This window comes from Lepisma saccharinum, chromosome 7 (assembly GCF_977018435.1).
Source record: "Lepisma saccharinum chromosome 7, izLepSacc3.1, whole genome shotgun sequence".
Lineage (NCBI taxonomy): Eukaryota > Metazoa > Arthropoda > Insecta > Zygentoma > Lepismatidae > Lepisma > Lepisma saccharinum.
In genome coordinates, this window is record NC_139235.1 from 90,314,993 (window position 1) to 90,335,695 (window position 20,703).

Sequence of the window (20,703 nt, forward strand, 5' to 3'; positions counted from 1 at the left end):
ACATGTGCTAACCTCACAAAAAGGTGCAACAAAGAGTGTTCATTTTACTTGATTTCATGTTCTAAAAAAAATCTGAAACTATCGTTATGAAAAGCCATTCCCTAGCCGTCAGACATAATACCCAAGAAAAAGTCATGGAAAGAATTTACAACTAAATGTATCATGGTAATAGCGCACAATAGGTTAGGGTAATACTTAGTGATTGTTCAATGCCCTACGAATGATATACACATACTTGATATATTAAAACAGGATTTCAACCAGTCTATAATTACATGGCAGATGTGAAGACATGGACTTAATGCATGAACTAGTGTATGAACCAGAACAACATAGAGCTATGACTGTCTATATTAGATTATCCTTTATCAAATAAGGTGTTTAAGGAGTGATCTTCCACATAGTACACCCAATTGTCAACCTCACTTGCACGTAGTTCACCCTGGATTGCTTTTTGCAGACTAACGAGGTTCTGTGGACTGGCCATATGGCCAGTATAATTCTGTGTGTTGTCGTGTTTTTTGTCCGTGTGTGTGCTGAGCCTCAGCTTTTAAGCAGTCAGAATATTTTAAGATTTTAATTATGCAATACTACAGTTATGTTATTTGTTATGATAAGGGGCTAAACTCGGTGTAACGTGACAGGTGCAAAATAGCGTAAGTGCTGACGCACCCAACATTTTAAATCAAATTAAAAAAAATTATCAAAGTAATGTACAATCAGGAGCAAATTACTGTTGTTTTGAAATCACCAAAACCTGCTCTAAATTCCAAATAATTTATGTTGCTTTTGGGCAGACAAGGCAGGTAAAGCTAAAAATTAGGGATGGACTAATAAAATATTAATACTGATATAAAATTACAAATTGATGGTGCAGCTGTAGCGTCGTTGCCTTGTAATCAAGGGGTCCCAGGTTCGATACCCGGTGGAGGCACATATTGGTTCGGATCCCACTTTAAACTGTAGGTCCAGTCCCGATTAGCTTTTCTGTGCATAAAGTGCACAATGCTCTTTAGAAACCATAAACCAGTTGACTGCAATAGGTTTTGTTTTTTACAAAATACATTGTGTATTTACACACTTACTTTACAAAAGCAGGCAATTATACATTTATGTTGATAAGAATAAAAGAATGACAAAATTTTGCATTAAACTAACGGCTGGATATAAATATCTCGAATCAGTAAAACTATCAAATTGCTGCAGATAAATAAAAATTCCTGTATTGACTGGTTATTTTCGCCTTGCAATCAAGGGGTCATGAGTTCAATACCTGGTGGAGGTACAGAGTAGTTAGGATCCCACTTTAAGCTGTAGGTCCAGTCTTGGTTAACCTTCCTGTGCATAAAGTGAACTGGAAAATGAACTCACACTATCAAACAAGTACTGATTATTTTGGCACATCCTTAGCACCAATCAACAGGCAACACATGATGCAAGGAAGCGTTACAGGATATAGTGTAAGTTGTAGGAATTACAGTAGCTGTTTAGTAGGACTGAGGTGATACCCAACCAATCCAGATGCTTGTAAATTGTAACAATAAAAAGTGGGTGAGTACCCACTCCAATTATAACCATCAGTTTACCAGAGTTTTGCATTTAAAATTTTCAAAAATTACATCAGAATAGTATTCAGAAATTACATCAGATATATATCACCAACATATATCGCTGACATGATATATATCGTCAAATATCATGATGATATATTGCCAAAATATCGTGATGATACATTGTCTAGTTGATATCAAGATGATATTTTGTCAATATCGCAATATATCATCTCGACGATATATTAGTGGGTGAGTATCCACTCCAATTATAATCATCAATTTACCAGAGTTTTGCATTAAAATATTCAAAAAATATGTGTGTTTGTAACCACAAAATGCATTTTTTTCCACACAATATTGGTACAAAATCAATGTAAACTTCAAATTTTGCATAACTTTCAGGATAATTAGAATCTGCAAAAGTGATGCATGGCATTCTTGTGGATGCTGCGAATGATGAAAATGCCAGAAAAGTATCGGTCGGTATCAGTTAATAAAACCAAACCAATACTTTCTCATAACGATAGCAATCGGCTCAAGCCTAGCATTTACTAAATACCTACCCATGGCAATGTTTTCCTGACTGCACAATAGATACATATTTGAGAGAAAATATTTTCTTTAGCATAAATGCATAAAAATACACTTAGAAAATTTTGCATAAAAATACTCTATAAAAAATCAACAACTAATACACACAACAATACTTACAACTTTCTTCTAAAAATGCACTAGTATCAACATGAAAAATACTCTCTACAGGTAACAGCAACCATTTAAACTGGTACGAATCAGCGTACCTGATTAAGTACAACTGTAACAACCGAAGTAAGGCATCAATTGGCAGTTACTCCCCAAAGTAACCGACCCTCCCATCCCTGTCAAAGTGTAGGGGAGTAGTTTATACTATTTCTGCTCCCTTGCTGTCCATATTCGCTGCTCTCCAACAGTGGGGTTCTCTCACTTGGCACCGATGGTGACTCCTCAGGGGTGTAATCGACGCAGAGTGTTGAGGATGTTGCTCCTTTTCTGAAGCACGATATGGAAATTTGATTGCTTCCAAACCACCTTCGGTAAACCAAGCAATTGAACATTGCTTGCAAAGGATTTGTGACAGCCTGGAAAATACAACTTCATAACTATGAGCACATATTCTGATATTTCCAAAAAAAGTAGTTAACTTGCAAAATGCTTATTTATGAATATTTTCCTGGAGGTTAGTAAATATTAAGTATGAAATTTTATTCTTTACCTGCATTTTTGTACAGCATTCTGAAGTTGAATATGAATTGTACACTGAATTATGACATGATTTCAATACAGTGTATGCATTATCACTGTCATAAATATTCTACTGTTTCCATTATATTGCATATTAAAATATTACAAATTAATAAATTAATTATAACAGCATATACATAAATATCCAAAATAGAGAAAAATTAATGGATGGGGTATTTTGATTTGTTCAAACTTGAAATTTGAACATTTGACCAAGAATTAGTCATTTTTAACTAATGCACATCTCTTCATATCCTATACTGCCTTTCATCTTTAAAAGGTCAAGCATGCTTCTGTATCTTTATTCATTCCTGAGATATACATAATTGAAAATTGCCTGTTTGTGGAACATTACAGAAGGTCATTCGGCATATATCTAAATGACTTTCAAGGTGTACTGACTTCATGAAATGCAATGCTGCCACCAAAGGTTGTGTTCTATCAGACCACCAGCATTGTGGACTATCACCCTGCATCGGAGTTTCCATTGTAGCAAACTATGTTGGAGAATGGGCATGGGAATCCTATCCCATTACTCTCTGCAGGCTTTCCAGAGACCGGGGAGGATGCATGGATGGTAATGTTTCAGATGGCATTTCAAGAGTCCAAACGCACAGAAATCCACAGACTTTTCACCAGAATGTCCTGAAATGGGATAACACAGATCCCTGTTTCCCACTCCATCTCCTGATAAAAGCAAATATGGTATGTATAGTATGGCTTGAGGCCTTGTCCACATGAATGTGCACCTGTTGAATGTCCTCTCCATACAAACGAGGCATGTCTGTATGGAAGATGGGGGTCATAATGGATGACTGAAAGTAGGCATCATTCCCCTTCACATTTCTGTCACCCTTACGGATCAGCAACTTCTCCGCCTAACCAAATCCAGTGACAACAATGAAGCGTTTTGGAAAAGTGTCCTGGCAGTGGCCAACAAAGTTGCTGCACCCCTTGCCATCAGTGTTACGGTACATAATCGACCGAATATGGCCACTGCCAGTGAAATATACACTTCATCCATAGTGACCACAACCCTCCATTTGGACCCCATCAGGTGTGTTTCACAGTTTTCTGTAGTTGATCCTACATTCAGCAATATGGCACTGGAGGAGTTGGTGCACACGGGCCTTACAAATGCACCACAGTCTTGAGACGGTTACAGATTGTCGTGTTCACAGTGGAAGGAACCATATGCACCCTCCTGGACATCTCACGTTGGGTTGGTGGATTTTCCTGGCATGCCATTCACCCAATCTCTCAGAGCACAACAGGCGATACTTTTACTGGTATCATCTTACGGGTGTCTTTTGTGGGTGAATGTTTACCAACGGGCCCTTTGCGATGTTCACCAGAACACTATCTACTTCACAGTGGATTTCCTGATGGTGAAACCATTCTTTCGATACTGTTAAACTATTCCGTCATGTGAGAAATGTGCATGGAAAAGCACACCCCTCCAACACCTGCAAGCTGCAATACACCACTGATAACAACAGCTGCAACATCACTTGAGCTCAATCCCACAGATGGCAATGTATATCCCACAAAGTCATGTGGATATATTTGGCACAACCTTCTGTAGTTTTTGAACCCTCATATAATAATATCCATACAATAATCTTAATACATACTTACCATGATGTACCACAGACTTAAAATAATGTCCTTCGGAAGGTCATACCAGAATATCCATAAGAGGACCCCATTCACAAGATTTGGCAGCCAGCACACATAGAAAACAACAATGATGAAGGAAAACTTCATCTTTATGGAGTCCACCAGATATCTTTCGCGGCTGGTGAACTGGTTGAGGTTTCTGCATATCGCCACTTGCACACTCCTTGATGACCGAAAGTAAAGGATTGGATTTGCAATCATCACAACAACAACCGGAATGTAGGTTATGCAATAGTTGGGCAAAATCTTCAGAAATACATTTTCCCCATGTTTGTGGCAGCTGAAACGACATGTTCTTTTATCAGATTACAACACATAGAACGCAAAACTATTGTTCATATTAACAAAACACAACAAGAGATCATTCTTATACTACCTATAAGATTTATTTAACTAAAAATATATAAAGCATTATACAAATATATATGGCTGAATTGATACTACTATTGATACTATTACCAATTACCAGCAATACCAATACTTGAAAATCTCATTCTCCCCACAATGTTGTTGCAAAAGTAATGAAATTTATGCATAATTTCCAGAATTGCAAAAGTATTGGCTCACCCTTACAAATCTACCATTCCAACTCAAAATAGTTTATGTAAAAAAGTAGGTTTGTTTATATGCAAGGATCCAACTTGATTTTTTTCACTTATCTCATATGTTTCTGAATAATTTTAATTTGCAGATTCTCCATGTTGTTTTAACTTATATTAATTGTATTTCTATGTTGGTAAATAACTATACAAGTGCTGTAAATATGAAATATCCATTTTTATGTTTAATAATTTTAATTTGCATTATACAGTGTGTCTGAAAAGTCACGCAACCCAGTGTTTACGACTGTATAACGGAATAGCGAAATGGAATGAGAAGAAACGCTTTCTGCCAAGAGAATGCCCTGTATATGGGAAAAATTTAGAGAGACAAACATATGTAAGAACATGCATGTTTTAATAACAAATAAGCAAAGTGTTGCCAAAGGCGGAAAACATTTTTTTTGCAAATCATGTGTATTGATGCACAGAACTCACGGAGGTAAATTATTGCAATATTTCACAATACCAACGAACAATTTGGATGGCCATCTATTGAATTTGACAGGAAAAGAACTTTGACGAAGTTTCAAAAACATTGCACCAGGGAATAAATGGGCTGTTCCAAAAATCGATTTTTTCACAATATTACGAGGAACAGTGGCAACACTGTTGCTGTCCCGTGTCACTAACAGACGTGTTTCACCTCAGGCTATCACACTAAGGCACTTTTAAGGACAAAGGAGAAAGTTGGTTATTCTCGAACAATACCAGTTCCTGTCTACGTGTATCAGTGTTAGGTAGAGGCATGCATATTTCGTTTTTGACGAAAACACGAAATGTGAAATAGCACATTCTAATGTTAATTTTTCATGTTTCTGAAAGGTGTGAAGTGCATTTTCCTACTCTGTTTTGTCACGAAATGAACTGCAAAATGCGAAATACTCTCTTAAACACGAAATTTACCATTTATATACCGACGTGACACTTTCTGAAGTCTGAAGTATCCTGCGAGTTATGCAATTCACGGAAAATTGATTAATTGTTGTAAATATTTGAGATGCAAAAATGGACTCCTTTATACAGGAATAACTTAATATTCTGGTAATGATTTAATGTGCTATTAGAAGGGATATGTTTAATATGTGTAATAGTGCAGTTTCTAAATCAAATTTGGGATTATATTCACATTTTTATAACCAAGATGTCATTTTATATGCCGCTTTTTCACCGCTATAACAGCGAAATTTCATTTTATTTACCGCTTTTGAACCCAAAATTGACTCTGTTTTTATAACGAAATTTTACTAGTGTTAGGGTAACCTCACCGCTTTTAACAATTTTTAATAGTAATTGAACATACTTGTTCCTGTGAACATGGAGCTGTGATAGAGTAACATTATGGGTTTTAACAATTTTTATAGCAGTTTTAACAGTTTTACCATGTCTAAGTCATTAGTCATCCTAATATTCAACCTGTCCATAAATATACCTTGATCCTTTCTAAATGATGAAGCGTTACGTATGCACGTAATAGCCGACCTCATGACCTGAAGAAGGGGGCAGTTGCCACCGAAACGTCATCTACGACAACTATATACTCACTTTACGTAAGTATATTAACTAATTTCGAATTTATGCTTTTCTAGTGTGTATGCACACACACATATGTGTTGTTTCCATGAGCTTCTAATTAATACAGATGCTCCATCAGTGATCAAGTGCGTTAAATAATCAAGATTTCGCTACCAAAGGATCTTGGTTGAAGTGCCAGTCTGGGTATTGAGGTTTCTTTGTGAATGATCTACCATTCATCACCATTATGATCAATCAAAAGTGGCAAAAAAGCAGCATTAAGAAGACAAAAATTAACACATACAAAATCTAAAAATTTAGTTTCCATAATGAAATACTTACTCGGCATCAGGTATGTACAAGATAGACAATCCTATCGAGCATAGGACTCCCGGTACAAGCCACGACACGGTGTGGTACACATATGGGCACGCCTTCCTCTCTCTCAACACACGATGTACATCAATTGCATAGCAGAGAGTCCAAATCCATGTAACAGTGTAGAAATACTGAATCCAGGCCTGAAAGTATTTTACAGATGTGTTTCACAAATAAATATTGGTATTTTGAACCAACATACTATTTTCTTTTAATTTCAAGTTTAATATGGCCAAGCTAATACAGGGTGATTTACTGTTTGATTTATTTTACTTTGATTTTGTGCCATTTTTGGCTAATCTGCGAAGATGAAGATGAGTAATGATATGATGAAATTGATGAGTGGACACTCACAATCATCCATGCCCAGGCCGGGATTCGAACCCAGGACCGCTGGCGTTGTAGTGCGATACAGGGTAATTCATAATTCCCTCCGGGGTTTCAAACATATACAGTACACAAACTATAATACATACAGCAAAAAGGTGTATATCAGTATATAAAGAATCTTGATTAGAGGTAAACAATGTTAACATACACAAGCAAAAGCTGGATGTCACTGCACAATGATTGTTTCATAACTTTTCAGTATGCTAGATTTTTACACATAAAAGTTATAGGGTGACATGTGGTCAGCACGATGAACCCTGTTGTTGTTGTTGTAGGCTTTCATTCCTAGCTCCCCAATCTCCTCACGGTGGTGGCCGAAATCTCAAGAGAAAAGTTGTTACCCTTAACCCAGGAGATTCGATATGTGTCCCATATCCAGAACCAAAATGATACCTTAAACCACACTGCCACAGTGCAGAACCTACAGTTTAATGTACACTGTTGTACAATTAGAATACCATTAAGCCTTGTTTCCATGATATGAAAAACTAAATATGCTGACCAAGGCAGAAATTTCTTTTATTATAAAGCATAAACTAAACGTAGCGTTTCAACCTTCTAGCAAGGTCTTCTTCAGGCTCTGCACCAAGTACAAACAAACTTCTGCCTTGGTCAGCATATTAAGTTTTTCATATGCTGTACAATGTATCTCCACTAGTTGATCGTGATGTACGAGACATCCTACATAAGGTTTTCATTTGATTCTTGTAATAAATTTCATCTTATCAGTGACAACATCAAATAAGTAACGGATAATTAAAGTAGAAAAAAAGTGTACCTTAAACAATTACCATATTTGCCGACATATAAGACACACCTTTTTTCCTTAAAAACATGTCTGAAAAACGGGGGGAGTCTTATACGCTGATACTCACCTTTCGATTAACTTCATTTCTGTCAATTTTCTGTTGTTATGCTTGTAATAACCATACACTACAAGACAAATAAATTTTCTCTGTGCTGAGTTAGACTATTTCTTTCTTGCTTCCTTGCAGATTGAGAAAAAAGATTAAAATGTATTCTTTCCTTGTTACATTAGGTAAATTACTTGTTGAAAGTAGATGTACACATTACTTTATATTTGAAATACTGTAAATTAATTATAAATTAGTGATAAAGCATTTCCTCAAAAATGTGTACAAAAATGGGAGTGTGTCTTATACCCCAGCAAATATGGTACTAATACAAAGAATGTTTAAGATATTAACTAAACGAAGGTCTTCATCAGAAACATTTTAATATCAGGAGAATAAAAGGCTAAGATAGAGAAGGACAAAAGGCGTGGTTGGTTGGTTGAATTGGTGTTTTAAGTCCACTTTATGCAGAGTAAGGATAATCGGGGCTGGACCTACAGTTTAAAGTGGTATCAAACATGGGAACCTTCGATTACAAGGCGACAGTGCACCATCGGGGAGGCCCTAGAAGGACAAAAGACTTTAGGTGGTCTGTAAGATAATGGGAAAAGCAGGATGTAAAAGGGGAAAGAAGAAAAGGAATAAGACTTGCTGGACACTGTTGCAATTATCTGGCCACATTGACTTCATTTCAACATCCCCCAACACACATATACACATCTTTATATATAACATTATGCATACATATACTTACTGATGATACTGCACAAAATATAATACTGGTTTGGTCATTATCAACATCAAACAGTTTGCTCTGGGCAAGCCAAACACAAGATCTTGTCAAAACACCTGAAACAGACGAAGAAGTCTTGTAACTATATTCTAAATGTAAGGAGTATTATTTTTACTTGTAAATGCAGTACATTCATAACAAAGTTATTTCAATAATCCAAACATGAAACAATTGTAAATGCAGTACATTCATAACAAAGTTATTTCAATAATCCAAACATGAAACAATTCTAAATTAAGTACTTGAACACGAATTTTAAAAAGTGACATTGGCAAAGTTTACAAATGCACTTTGTACTGAAAAAAAATAACATTTTCATCATAAATACAACCTTTGTCAGAAAAGTTCCAGGACTGAGCTCGTAAGAAATAATTTATTCAGCTTAGGAACTAATGGTCCTAGGTCATGTCAAAATAGTCCCCTTGGCTATCTATGCACAGCTGCCACCTTTTCTTGGGGTCATGGAAACAAGCAGAGAAAGCTTCATTTGGGATGCTTTTCAGTCACAGCCGTTTGGATTGCCGCAATATTTTCATGACACTTCCCTTTCAGCAGCGTTTTCACATGGGAAAGAAAAAAAAATCACACAGTGACAGGTCGGGTGAATATGGGGGATGTGGTAGATCAGGGATACGATGCTTGGCCAGATATAGCAATTTGGGGCCTTGTATTGTCATGCAATAAGAACTACTGCCCAGATATGCACAAATCAGGATGGCGCCACCAAATTGCTTGACGCAAATGTTTCAGGACGTCAATATAAAAGTTTTGGTAAATCATTTGTCCTTCAGACAGATATTCATGCTGCACCAAACCTTTAGCATCAAAAAATGTGATCAACATTGTCTTTACCACTCTGGGATCGTTTTTTACTGAATCTCTGCCCTCCCGAAACCTTTTGTGCCATTCAAAGACACAGCTTCTCGATAATGCCTCGTCACCATATACTTGCTGTATCATATTCCACGTATCACTAGGGGTTTTCCTAGCTTAACTTAACTTAACCTAGAATTTAATGTTAACTCTCAGCTCTGAATCCACGTCCGTCACATCACTCATGTAACTTCCAACTAAATGCGTCAACAAGCCAAACAGTGGGTTGCTAACCACAGCCCTGCCACCTAGTGAGTTTACATGAAAACACTTCCAAGGCCATGTCTATTCAGAACACATATCAGGTGACTGAATAACATTCATTTCTTGTTTTTCAATATCACAGGCAAAGAATTAAAAAATCAGTGCTGGAACTTTTCTGACAAAGGTTGTATTATCATATTCCTAAATGCTGTTACAGTTATGATTGTAACTACAGATTTCAAAATAAAAAAAAGTAAAGTGCCCCCCTGTGCTTTGCACCACACCATGAAGGCATATAGGGGTGTGGAGTTGGGGTCCAACACTCTCTTGATCACTGCCGAAGGTGGGGGTGATGTGATAAGTACCACGTCTCTGGCTGCCTTTACCCCCCCCCCCAGAGTTTCCTCCAGGTAACCACTTTATACGACGCTGGGTGGGAGCCGGAGCCACTTGAACAGGTGGGAAAAGTCTCAGTTCTTCCCTGCCGGAGATCGAACCCGGGTCTCTCACATGGTAGTCATACACCCTTCTCACATGGTAGTCATACACCCTAATGACTGAGCTACTCCGACTTTCTACATACGTGTTAATATATGTAATTTGATAATGGACTTTTACATAGCTCACCTAATGATGCAAATAGATCCGCAACAGCTAAACAAACAATTATTTTCCGAGTTCGTCTAGCAGAATGGGTAGGCTGTCTCCGAGCTGAATTGTTAGTTTCCCTTGGCAAAATCTGAAAGATGAGCACTGAAGAAAATACACACATTATGTAGCACTAGTCGATGCTCTAAGATAAAATTCTTCACAAAATGACAGGAAACTACACTAGTGTCCAAAATTAAAGCAACAAACAAAAATCCTTTCCTTGGTTGATTTATTTATCACAAAATAGTATCAGGTATTGTCAAATATAAACAAAGTAAACACTGTCACAGTATGTGTTGATGTGTTGTTGATAAACAACTACCATTGTCTGCTGTGCTGCAAAATGTATCCACTGTCACAAACGCCTGAACATGGGTTACTTCTTCTTAATATGGCGTGTGATCACCTCTGGCAGTAATACAGGCCCGACAACGATGTTGCATGCTGTGAATAATGTCATGAACCTTATTTTGCGGTATTAATGCCCATTCTTCCTGTACAGCAAATCTTAACTCCTGGAGAGTGCTTGGTGGAGACGGGCGTGAAGCAATTCATCTCCCAAGAGCATCCCACATGTGCTCTATCTGGTTTAAGTCGGGAGAGCAAGCAGGCCAATCCATGCGAGCAATATATTCAGTTTGCAGGAAGACATCAGCCAGCTGCGCTCTATGAGGATGTGCATTATCGTCCATCAGTACAAAATATGGACCCACAGTACCTCGAAACAAACGAACATGAGGTACCAAGATCTCATCACGATACCTGATGGCAGTCAAACCTTGCCTGTTTACCCATACAACTTCATCGACAAGTGTTTGAGTGGTTATCATAATGCCTCCCCACACCATTATTGATCCACCTCCATATTGGTCCCTTTCTACAATGTTTGAGGGCCGAAACCATGTTCCAGGTTCTCGCCATATGCGAATCCGTCGTGAATCATTCTGAAGACCAAATCGGGACTCATCCGTAAACAGAACATTGGCCCACTGTTTGGCTGTCCAGGTGACATGTTGTTGACTCCACTCTAGACGTCTTCTTCTGTACACACCCGTCAGGAGTACACATACAGCCGGTCGCCGACAGTAAAGATCTTTACACCGTTTGCCTCGATACAACTGTTGCAGTGGCTGCTGTGAGGTCAGATTTCGTACTGATGGACGATAATGCACGTCCTCATAGAGCGCAACTGGTTGATGTCTTCCTGCAAACTGAAGATATTGCTCGCATGGATTGGCCTGCTTGCTCTCCCGACTTAAACCAGATAGAGCATGTGTGGAATGCTCTCGGGAGACTAATTGCTTCACGTCCAACTCCACCAAGCAAGCTCCAGGAATTAAGAGTTGCTGTACAGGAAGAATGGGTATTTATACCGCAAAATGAGATTGATGTTACTCACAGCATGTCACGTCATTGTCGGGCCTGTATTACTGCCAGAGGTGATCACACGCCATATTAAGAAGTAGTAACCCATGTTCAGGCATTTGTGACAGTGGATACATTTTGCAGCACAGCAGACAATGGTGGTTTGTGACTGTTCTTTCATCAACAAATACTGTGACAGTGTTTATACTTTATATTTGACTATACCTGATACTATTTTGTGATAAATAAATCGCACGAGGAAATGATTTCTGTTAGTTGCTTTACTTTTGGACACTAGTATACATTCCTCACTTTACCTAGATGTGATTTTGTTTATTGTTGATGTTTAACTCTTAATCAGTCGTACCTGGAAACGTCGCACGATTGGTTGCACTGTATCTGTAAGATACTATTTAGATTTTACTAATATATTCCGGATTACTTTGAAATTTTCACTTTATCACCTTTATTTAATCAACCCCTACTTAGGTAAAGTTGAAATTAGCAATCAAGAATATAAATATGTCTTTATGTAATGAAAAATCCCTATAACAAGGCCGGTTAAGATGAAAACTGAAACTGTACTTTAATAATAGAATTAGACTTGCTTTACCTATTAATGCATGTAATACTTAATGCTCTCTTCCACATAGTACACCCTGGACTACATTTGTCAGGCTACCGAGGCTCTGGTGTCAGGACTCACAGCCTGTATAATATTTTATAGGTCTCATGTTGTCATCCCTATATGCTTGTGATGATGATTGCTCCTTCTTCCATCACATCTTATCACCATTCATTAGGGGTGTGCGGGACAGAATTTCTTGGGTTGGGACAGGACCGGGACGAGAAAGTCGAGAAATTTTTGGGATGGGAAAAATTCACAATTTCCTGAAGCTCTGAAAATCTCGAATTCTACACGTCATTTTCACCTTAAGTGTTTGTTTTTGCATTTCTGGAATAAAAACTAACAATTTCAGATAAGTTCCAGACACTTGCAATGCAGAAAACGTCGAGAATCAACATATATATTTTTTTAAATGACCATTCGGTATTTCCCGACTGCTCGGGATCTCAAAAAGTCAGAAAGTCATGATTCTGCACACCCCTACCATTCATCCTCATTTTCATGATTAGCCAAAAGGGACAGAAAACAGAAGGAAAATAAACTAAATCAATCATTATGACAGCAACAATTCTTGACTTTTTTTATTTCTCTCGAGTTTCATGACTTTCTTGACTGGTAGACACTCCGTTGATTTATTTTAGTCCTACATATAATGATTCTTAAACATTTTAAAAACATTTCTTAGCACTACACATGGGATTTATTATCATTACAAATGTTTATATATATATATATAAGTATCACTCGGTTGTTCATCACACTCGTTATCCCATTCCAGTTCAATCTCCGAATAACTTTATCTTTCTTTCACTTTATCATAACCGCTGACAGATTCATCATCACTGATATGATCGTCTTCACTGCTACAGAGCATGGGAACAATGAGCATGTATCCAGATACAAAAGGTTCATTCTGTAAGTACACTGCATGTAGATTAACCCAAACTAAATCTCTCGGTTACAAAAAGGTTAAGCCCGAACATGTAGGAGTTCCAGGCAGAGACTGTGGTCATCTGTATTTAGCCAAAGAGTGAAGAAGCTACTAACAAGCTTAGAATCGCACACCTAATAGCTGAGAAAATAAACAATTTTAGCAACATATATCTCACAGATACAGTGCGTCCGATGTAGAGTTAAACACATCTCAGATTCTCTTCTGTAATGTTTCCAACAGCTGAAAGTCTGTGGAGATAGGACTACACAAAAACTGACATAGGTAGTCTACGGGACATGTATGGGTACCCTTGATGCTCTGAACACCCTCGAGAAAGTTAATATTTTGCATGGTTTATGAAGATTATGTTGTTTTTAGTTTGTGGGAATGTGTTATTGTGAAATAAAGGATGCTTGTTACCTTGGTGTGAAGCCGAACAGCCCAAGGCTTCGTGCAAGTGGATATAGAACCCAGCAAGACATCTACAACAGCAGCAGATGTGACATTGCCTACCATTTCACAAATGTATTATAAAATAAAGTAAAACAAACATGAAGGTCTGAAAACTTATGAAACCTCAATAGAAGTGAAATTATCGTTACGAGTGTTAGATATATTGGTGTATACAATTTTACGTCCTTAGGTTAGGATACCAATTTTTTATGTTAAGAGTGCTAAGTTCATTAACATTTCAGTATCCGCCAAACGTCTGAAATTCCTTTATTTCCTTCTTTTTCCCATTGGTACTTATGTATTCTGCATTGCTAAGGATTGTTGAAGGTGGGATTTCGTTTTTTTCACGACAATAATTTCAATTTTGCACATATCGAGTAATTATTGTTCGTTGGTCTTTCGATTGTTACACACAATATGGCAGGCAAATCTTGACTAGTGTTGTCTATGATCAGTGGGTATGCAGTGTTTTCAACCTTCTTCACCGAAAAATACCTACTTTCGAGTTACTGATTTTGTATTTTTTTCCGGGTTCGAAAACCCCACGAACCATGCATGTAGCCCCACGAACCATGCACAGCAAAGTTAGGTTAGTTTTGGTTAGGTAAACAGTTAAAATTGTCATGTTCTTGCAAAACAACGGCATGGTTGGAAACACTGACCGGGGGTTACATCATCGAACGCATGCAACATTTGGTTCACATAGTGGAAGGACATAGAGACAACAGCTTTAGTGCATTGGAGAGACATTATTCTTCAAAAATACATGATTTACTGGCAAAATAAATTAAGCAACGGAAAAAAAACATTTCCACGACCTTTCAAGTGTACGGAAAGTACTTTCTCCTGTAAAATTGAAGAAATATGTTTTGCGGATAACAAAATTTTACCCTAAGTTCAATGGTGTTATCTCTTGCTATATGAGTGTGCATAAAGTGTTTTTTACTAATAAAAAGCAGTGAAAGTGCTCAGAGATGGCAGGTTTTTAATTACGGGGGCCATACTTTGGTTCAAATTTCTCCGTTATTTGTGTTTTCCTTACTCTGGAACTAATTTTATATTACATAAAACATGGAAATGTGTTAATTGAAAAGAAAATCAACATAAATTACTCCACACATTGGATTCTGTCTCCATTAATAGGACAAAAACCACATTTTCTCATTTTCAGGTTAAAAATGCATGGCAATTAACTTGCACATGTTACACTAGGATTGTGCATTCTGCAAATATCAAAATCCTGAATTTGTGTGAGTATGTACCCATGGAGATCCTTTAGAAAAATGTTCTCTATTGTTTTAACTAAAGGAGAGTTCTGAGACTAGCATTTGAACATTAAGGTGACAAAATCTTAATATCTTACCTGATACACTGCTCCTCCAATACCAATTAGTGAAGATATTATGCACACAACATTGTATGCCATAGAACTGAATCCCAACAACTCATCCACTGCCTTGGTTGTGCTGTTATTTTGCAGGCAACAAAAAGTTTGGATGGTTGGATCGGCCATCACTGCTCTGTTGTAAGAGAAACAGTTCAAACTCTCTATGCAAGTCATGGAATTTATGTTAATCCTACTACAATATACCCAATAAGAACTATGAACTGTCCATCGTCATTGTTATTCTTGGTACCAGTCTGTTATAGAGAAAACACGGTACTATTATCGTATGAGGGAAACACCTACGAATCATATATTTCAGACTTCTTTACATTGCTAACGTGTTATTTTCGAATGTGGAACATTTCCTAAAGTGAAATAATGCATATCAATGTCTATTTCTTAGATTTACGAGTACTTACTGTTACTTGTTGTTTCGAATCTGTAACACATTATGGCCGTGATAGCGTACTGGTTTAGGGGGCGTTCTGAGAGTGTTTTGTCAATTTATGCAGTGTTGCAACCTCGTTCACCAGAAAATATCTACTTTCGTGCCCGGATTTGATATTATGCTAATACGTCGCAAACCATTGACGTTAGCCCCAAAAACCATTCAAGTTAGCCCCAAAAAACATTTTCCGTAAGGTTAGGTTAGGTTAGGCAAGCATAGTTAAAAAAAAATAATTAAAAAATTAAAAATACTCGACACATCATGTTCTAGTGAAAACACGGCGAGGCTGAAACACTGGCTATGGGGTTGCATCATCTTAACACACGGAACATTGAACTCTCGTGCAGAAAGCAAATGGCGGGAGCAGAAACAGCGAGTCGGACAGAGATTTTCGCAGAAAACAACACGCATTCACATTAAAATGGGTCAAATGTACATTCAGGAACTTCCACAACGCTAAAGAAAATGATTTCCGTAAGTACTTTCTGCTGTAAATTTGAAGGAATCCGTTTCCCTCATACGATAATGTTACTGAAAACACATTTCTCTCGTCCATTTTTTACATTCGTACTTACCTATTATGCATTGCGAAACATTATTTAAGGTCGGATTTTGCTTTTTTCACTGAAATAATTGTAATTTTTCACATTACAAGTATTTATTGCTCGTTGCTTTTTCGCTTCCGTTACACGCAATATAGCACGCAAATCTTGACTAGCGCTGTCTATGATCTGTGGGTATGCAGTTTTTCCAACCATCTTAACCGAAAAAATCCTACTTTTGTGTTACAGATTTTGTATTTTTTCTGGGTTCCAAAACCCCACGAACCAATCATGCATAGCCCACACAGCATTTACATATAGCCCCACAAACCATTCATAAATAGCCCCACGAACCATGCACAGCAAAGTTAGGTTAGGTCCTGTTAGGTTAGGCAAACAGTTAAAATTGTCATGTTCTGGGAAAACAATGGCGTCATTGGAAACACTGACCGGGGGTTACGTCATCGAACGGATGGAACATTGTCGAAGGTAATGGAGGCAAGAGCTTATGTGCATCGGAGAGACATTAATGTCGAAAAATACATGTTTTACCGGCTGAATAAATTGACAAAAGGGAGAAAATACTTCCACGACCTTTCAAAAGTCTACAGAAACTCAGTTCCGTAAGTACTTTCTCTTGTAAAATTGAAGACATGTGTTTTCCCTATAACAGACTGTTCCCGTATTTTTGCCTAGAGGCCATTATTACTTCTCACTAGTTCCCCAATTATTTACCATGCTGAATAAACACATATATTCTAGAGGGCTTTAACTGGGACTGACCACACCAAAGAAGATAATTTTAAACCTTCAGCTCCATGTCATGTAAGCACAAATCTTAATCCACAGTGTAAAAATACTGAGTGTATGCTTTGTTAGCATGAAAATAACACACGGGGAAAATTTGTTTCTTTTTATATTTTTACAAAAGTGAGAGTAGAGTAGTACATACAAATGAGAAACAAACCATCAAATTTTAAAAAATCAAGCTAAAATGACATTTTTTTAACTTCTCCCTTTTATATTTCCCAGAAACCATCATTTTTAATAGTTGAATGGCTTATTGCAGAAAGGGACCTGAGTCACATTTTTGAGGTATCGGAGTTAATAGTATTTTTGATTTTCCTAGTTACAGACACATCTTTTAGTGCAGAAAGGACGTCAGTCACACGAGGATATAGCCAAGAAAATGCACAGTGAAAAGTGTACTTTAATGCAGAAAGGTACCTGAGTCACTGACTCGGGTCCTTTTCTGCAATAAACTTAGCCATGTTGTACGAACTGCGTACGCTAATCTGTAATACAGCTCGGGCGGTAAAAATACTGTCAAACTTATTGACACCAGTAACATTATTGGTTTCGCAACGTGGTGGCCTCATGTCTACAAAAAAAATGTGGCATCTGTGGAAACTAGCATGTCTTCCTACAAGAATAGGCAGTATTTTCAGATTTCCAAGTATCATTGCTTTGAATACTGTGTTGAACATAAGGGTACTGTCAAAGTTTCCGAATTCATCAAAGGTTTGACGTCTGACACCTTCTATCTGTCCAAAGGTGCAATAATTGTAATTCCTACGCCACGTACGTTCCCAGTTGCACGTATGCCGATCAAGCGTACTAAATGGAAGGACATATGAACTGCCTTGTCATATGTACCAGATGACGTCAAAGGATTTTATGAAGATATTCTTCAGTGGCCCACTACACACGGTAATGAAACCGACTCAGATGTAGAGTAACACATGCATGTATGAGCTCATACATTATTGTACTTTAAACACCGACAATAAAGTCCAGAAAGTGCAGTACACTGTCATTTATTGATGACTCTACAATTTCCTGTGGCATGTATAACCTAACCTAACCTAACCTAGCTTATGTGGCAACGACAAATGGGCGTTTGTAGGATATTTCTCGTTTTATTTCTCAAAGTTTCCACTTTTATTGCAGAAAGGTACCGGAGTCACAACCTTTTCATCTCCAATGTCTCTAGCAGCATACTGCAGGGGGGTGCATTGAGGGTTGCAAAATTAACTTCTCTTTATGGTGAATATTTGAGCCAACAACGGCACATTTCTTTCTTACACTATCAATATTATACAATTTTTCTTGTTTTTCTCAGAATTGTGCAAAAGTGACTCAGGTCCCTTTCTGCAATAAGCCATTCAGTTATATTCAATAGTAATGCAAGCAGAAATGTTATAAAACATACGCAAACTTACAATACTTGAAATTATCACTGACCAAATACGATCTGCATTACGAGAAAGACATATCTGAATAGATTCTCTTGTAATTTCTTTTTTTAAAAAAAGTACAAAATATCACTGTCTTCAATGTTATACACAATACACCGTCCACTGTATACTATTAATGACTAGTATTGTCTCCACACGATTTAATACATTTATACGTATATACTGAAGTATTGTAATTTAAAAAGACGCTTGTTTACATGTTACTGTTTTTCGTTACAATCAAGTAATACTGGTGTTGCACGTTCAGTCAAAAGCACAATACTTTGTCAAAGCTTTCGTGATGTATATAAAATAACAACAAAATGTTTACTTTACATTCCCCTGTGTCTCTGTACAGCGCCTAGAATAACGTAGTGTGGAAAGCGGCATGGTTTTGCTCTCTCTCGCTGGTTCCACTCGAAAATGATCCGCTAGAGGCGCTGGTGTTGACACCGGGGCTTGGTGTTCGACTGCTTATAATGGAAGTAAATGGGGTTTTTGCTGCAACGTCTGATTCTTTTCCTTGTAACATTTCTTTGCATCAGAAAATTGTTATGATATTTGGTACAGTAGTCGCGAAAATATTAAAGAATATTATGAACCGTCGATCATGACCTGTCCTTGAGTTTTTTATTGACAATGCGGAAGAAAACATAGGTATGGATTGTAACACGTAACATGACAATTGCTGCGAGAATTAGTATTGTGTATGCATTATCCTGAAAGGTTCATTAATATTGTCATTGTCACAAATATTATTTTTATGGAAATTCACACAGACAATACTCGTTTATTTTAATTAATTAATTAATTAATTTTATTATTAATTAATTTAATTAATTTGCGGTTTATTTTCATCAAGTACAAGGTAGACATTTTACAGCCAAGTCACGAGTAAAAATGCACAGTCCTTAACACCAAAGTTCTACTTACCAATCGACACGAATGTAAAGCAATTTGTTGATAGAGATGACAAGGTACAGCCTAATCGGCTATTTGAACTCCATGGAATATGAAATTAAATTCTTTCGAATATCTGCATTTCGGGAAAATTACTTCATAATATGTACGCCACGAAACATTTTTTCTCCTTCATGACACTATTTCAATTTTATTAGTATACAAAAATAAACTTGTGTACACAATCCAACGTTTGACGTCCAGCCTCACATGCGATATGTTGATGCTCGTGTTGCGTTGCACATAAAACGTATTTGTGTTACTTTTCTGTGTAAATTAATGCCATTTCGTGACTGCAAATCACTCCACAAATATAACTGTTTCCATCAATTCACTTACCGCCTTTCTAGAGAAACAAATCTACACAATATATTCCAAAAACTAACTAAGCCGCATTACTTTCATAACAAAATTAGCCGCTGTGTCGATCGCACTGCCATCTACTTGTCATCGTCTCGGGGAACCAGTTTCTTGGGTCGTTTTCCACACTACGTTATTCAAGGCGCTGTAGTCTCTGCCTCCATCGCTGGAAGTTTGGCCAGGATGCGAAATTTCTTTTTCCACATAGGACAGGACTAGCACCGGAAGTGATGATGAAATCCTGATTAAGGGGCCTCACGCAATCGTCATGTAAACAAATGAAGATCAGATACCGAAGCGTGTTGTTTGTTGTTGTCCTATTCTGTATATCAATTGAATATATGTTAATTATAAAGAAGAGTGTGAATAATTTGTCGATTGATATCATTTTCAGGTGAAATCCTTTTACAAACTCCCGAAAGTTAGTAGACAGTTGAATCAATAATGATAATAATGCAATAACTGGAGTATAAAATTATATTGAAAACTGCAAGATACAAACTCCCGAAAGTGAGTAGACAAGACAGTTGAATCAATAATGCAGTAACTAGAGTATAAAATTATGATACTGAAAACTGCAAGAGGAGCTGTGAGGAAAGAAATGTCTGTAAGAGAAAC

At 37.2% G+C, this 20,703-nt stretch overlaps 1 protein-coding gene across 1 annotated transcript; it reads right to left on the reverse strand.

The window, feature by feature from the left end:
• Positions 1 to 1,684: 1,684 nt before the first annotated feature.
• LOC145990338 (G-protein coupled receptor 143-like) lies at positions 1,685 to 19,025 on the reverse strand. The gene is made up of 7 exons (XM_083126032.1): positions 18,751 to 19,025; positions 15,515 to 15,671; positions 10,748 to 10,859; positions 9,005 to 9,099; positions 6,971 to 7,149; positions 4,473 to 4,794; positions 1,685 to 2,671 (listed from the first exon to the last, which is right to left on the reverse strand). Exons 2-7 carry the CDS (start codon positions 15,662 to 15,664, stop codon positions 2,435 to 2,437), a joined length of 1,095 nt encoding a protein of 364 aa, XP_082982158.1. The 5' UTR covers positions 15,665 to 15,671; positions 18,751 to 19,025; the 3' UTR covers positions 1,685 to 2,434.
• Positions 19,026 to 20,703: the final 1,678 nt, after the last annotated feature.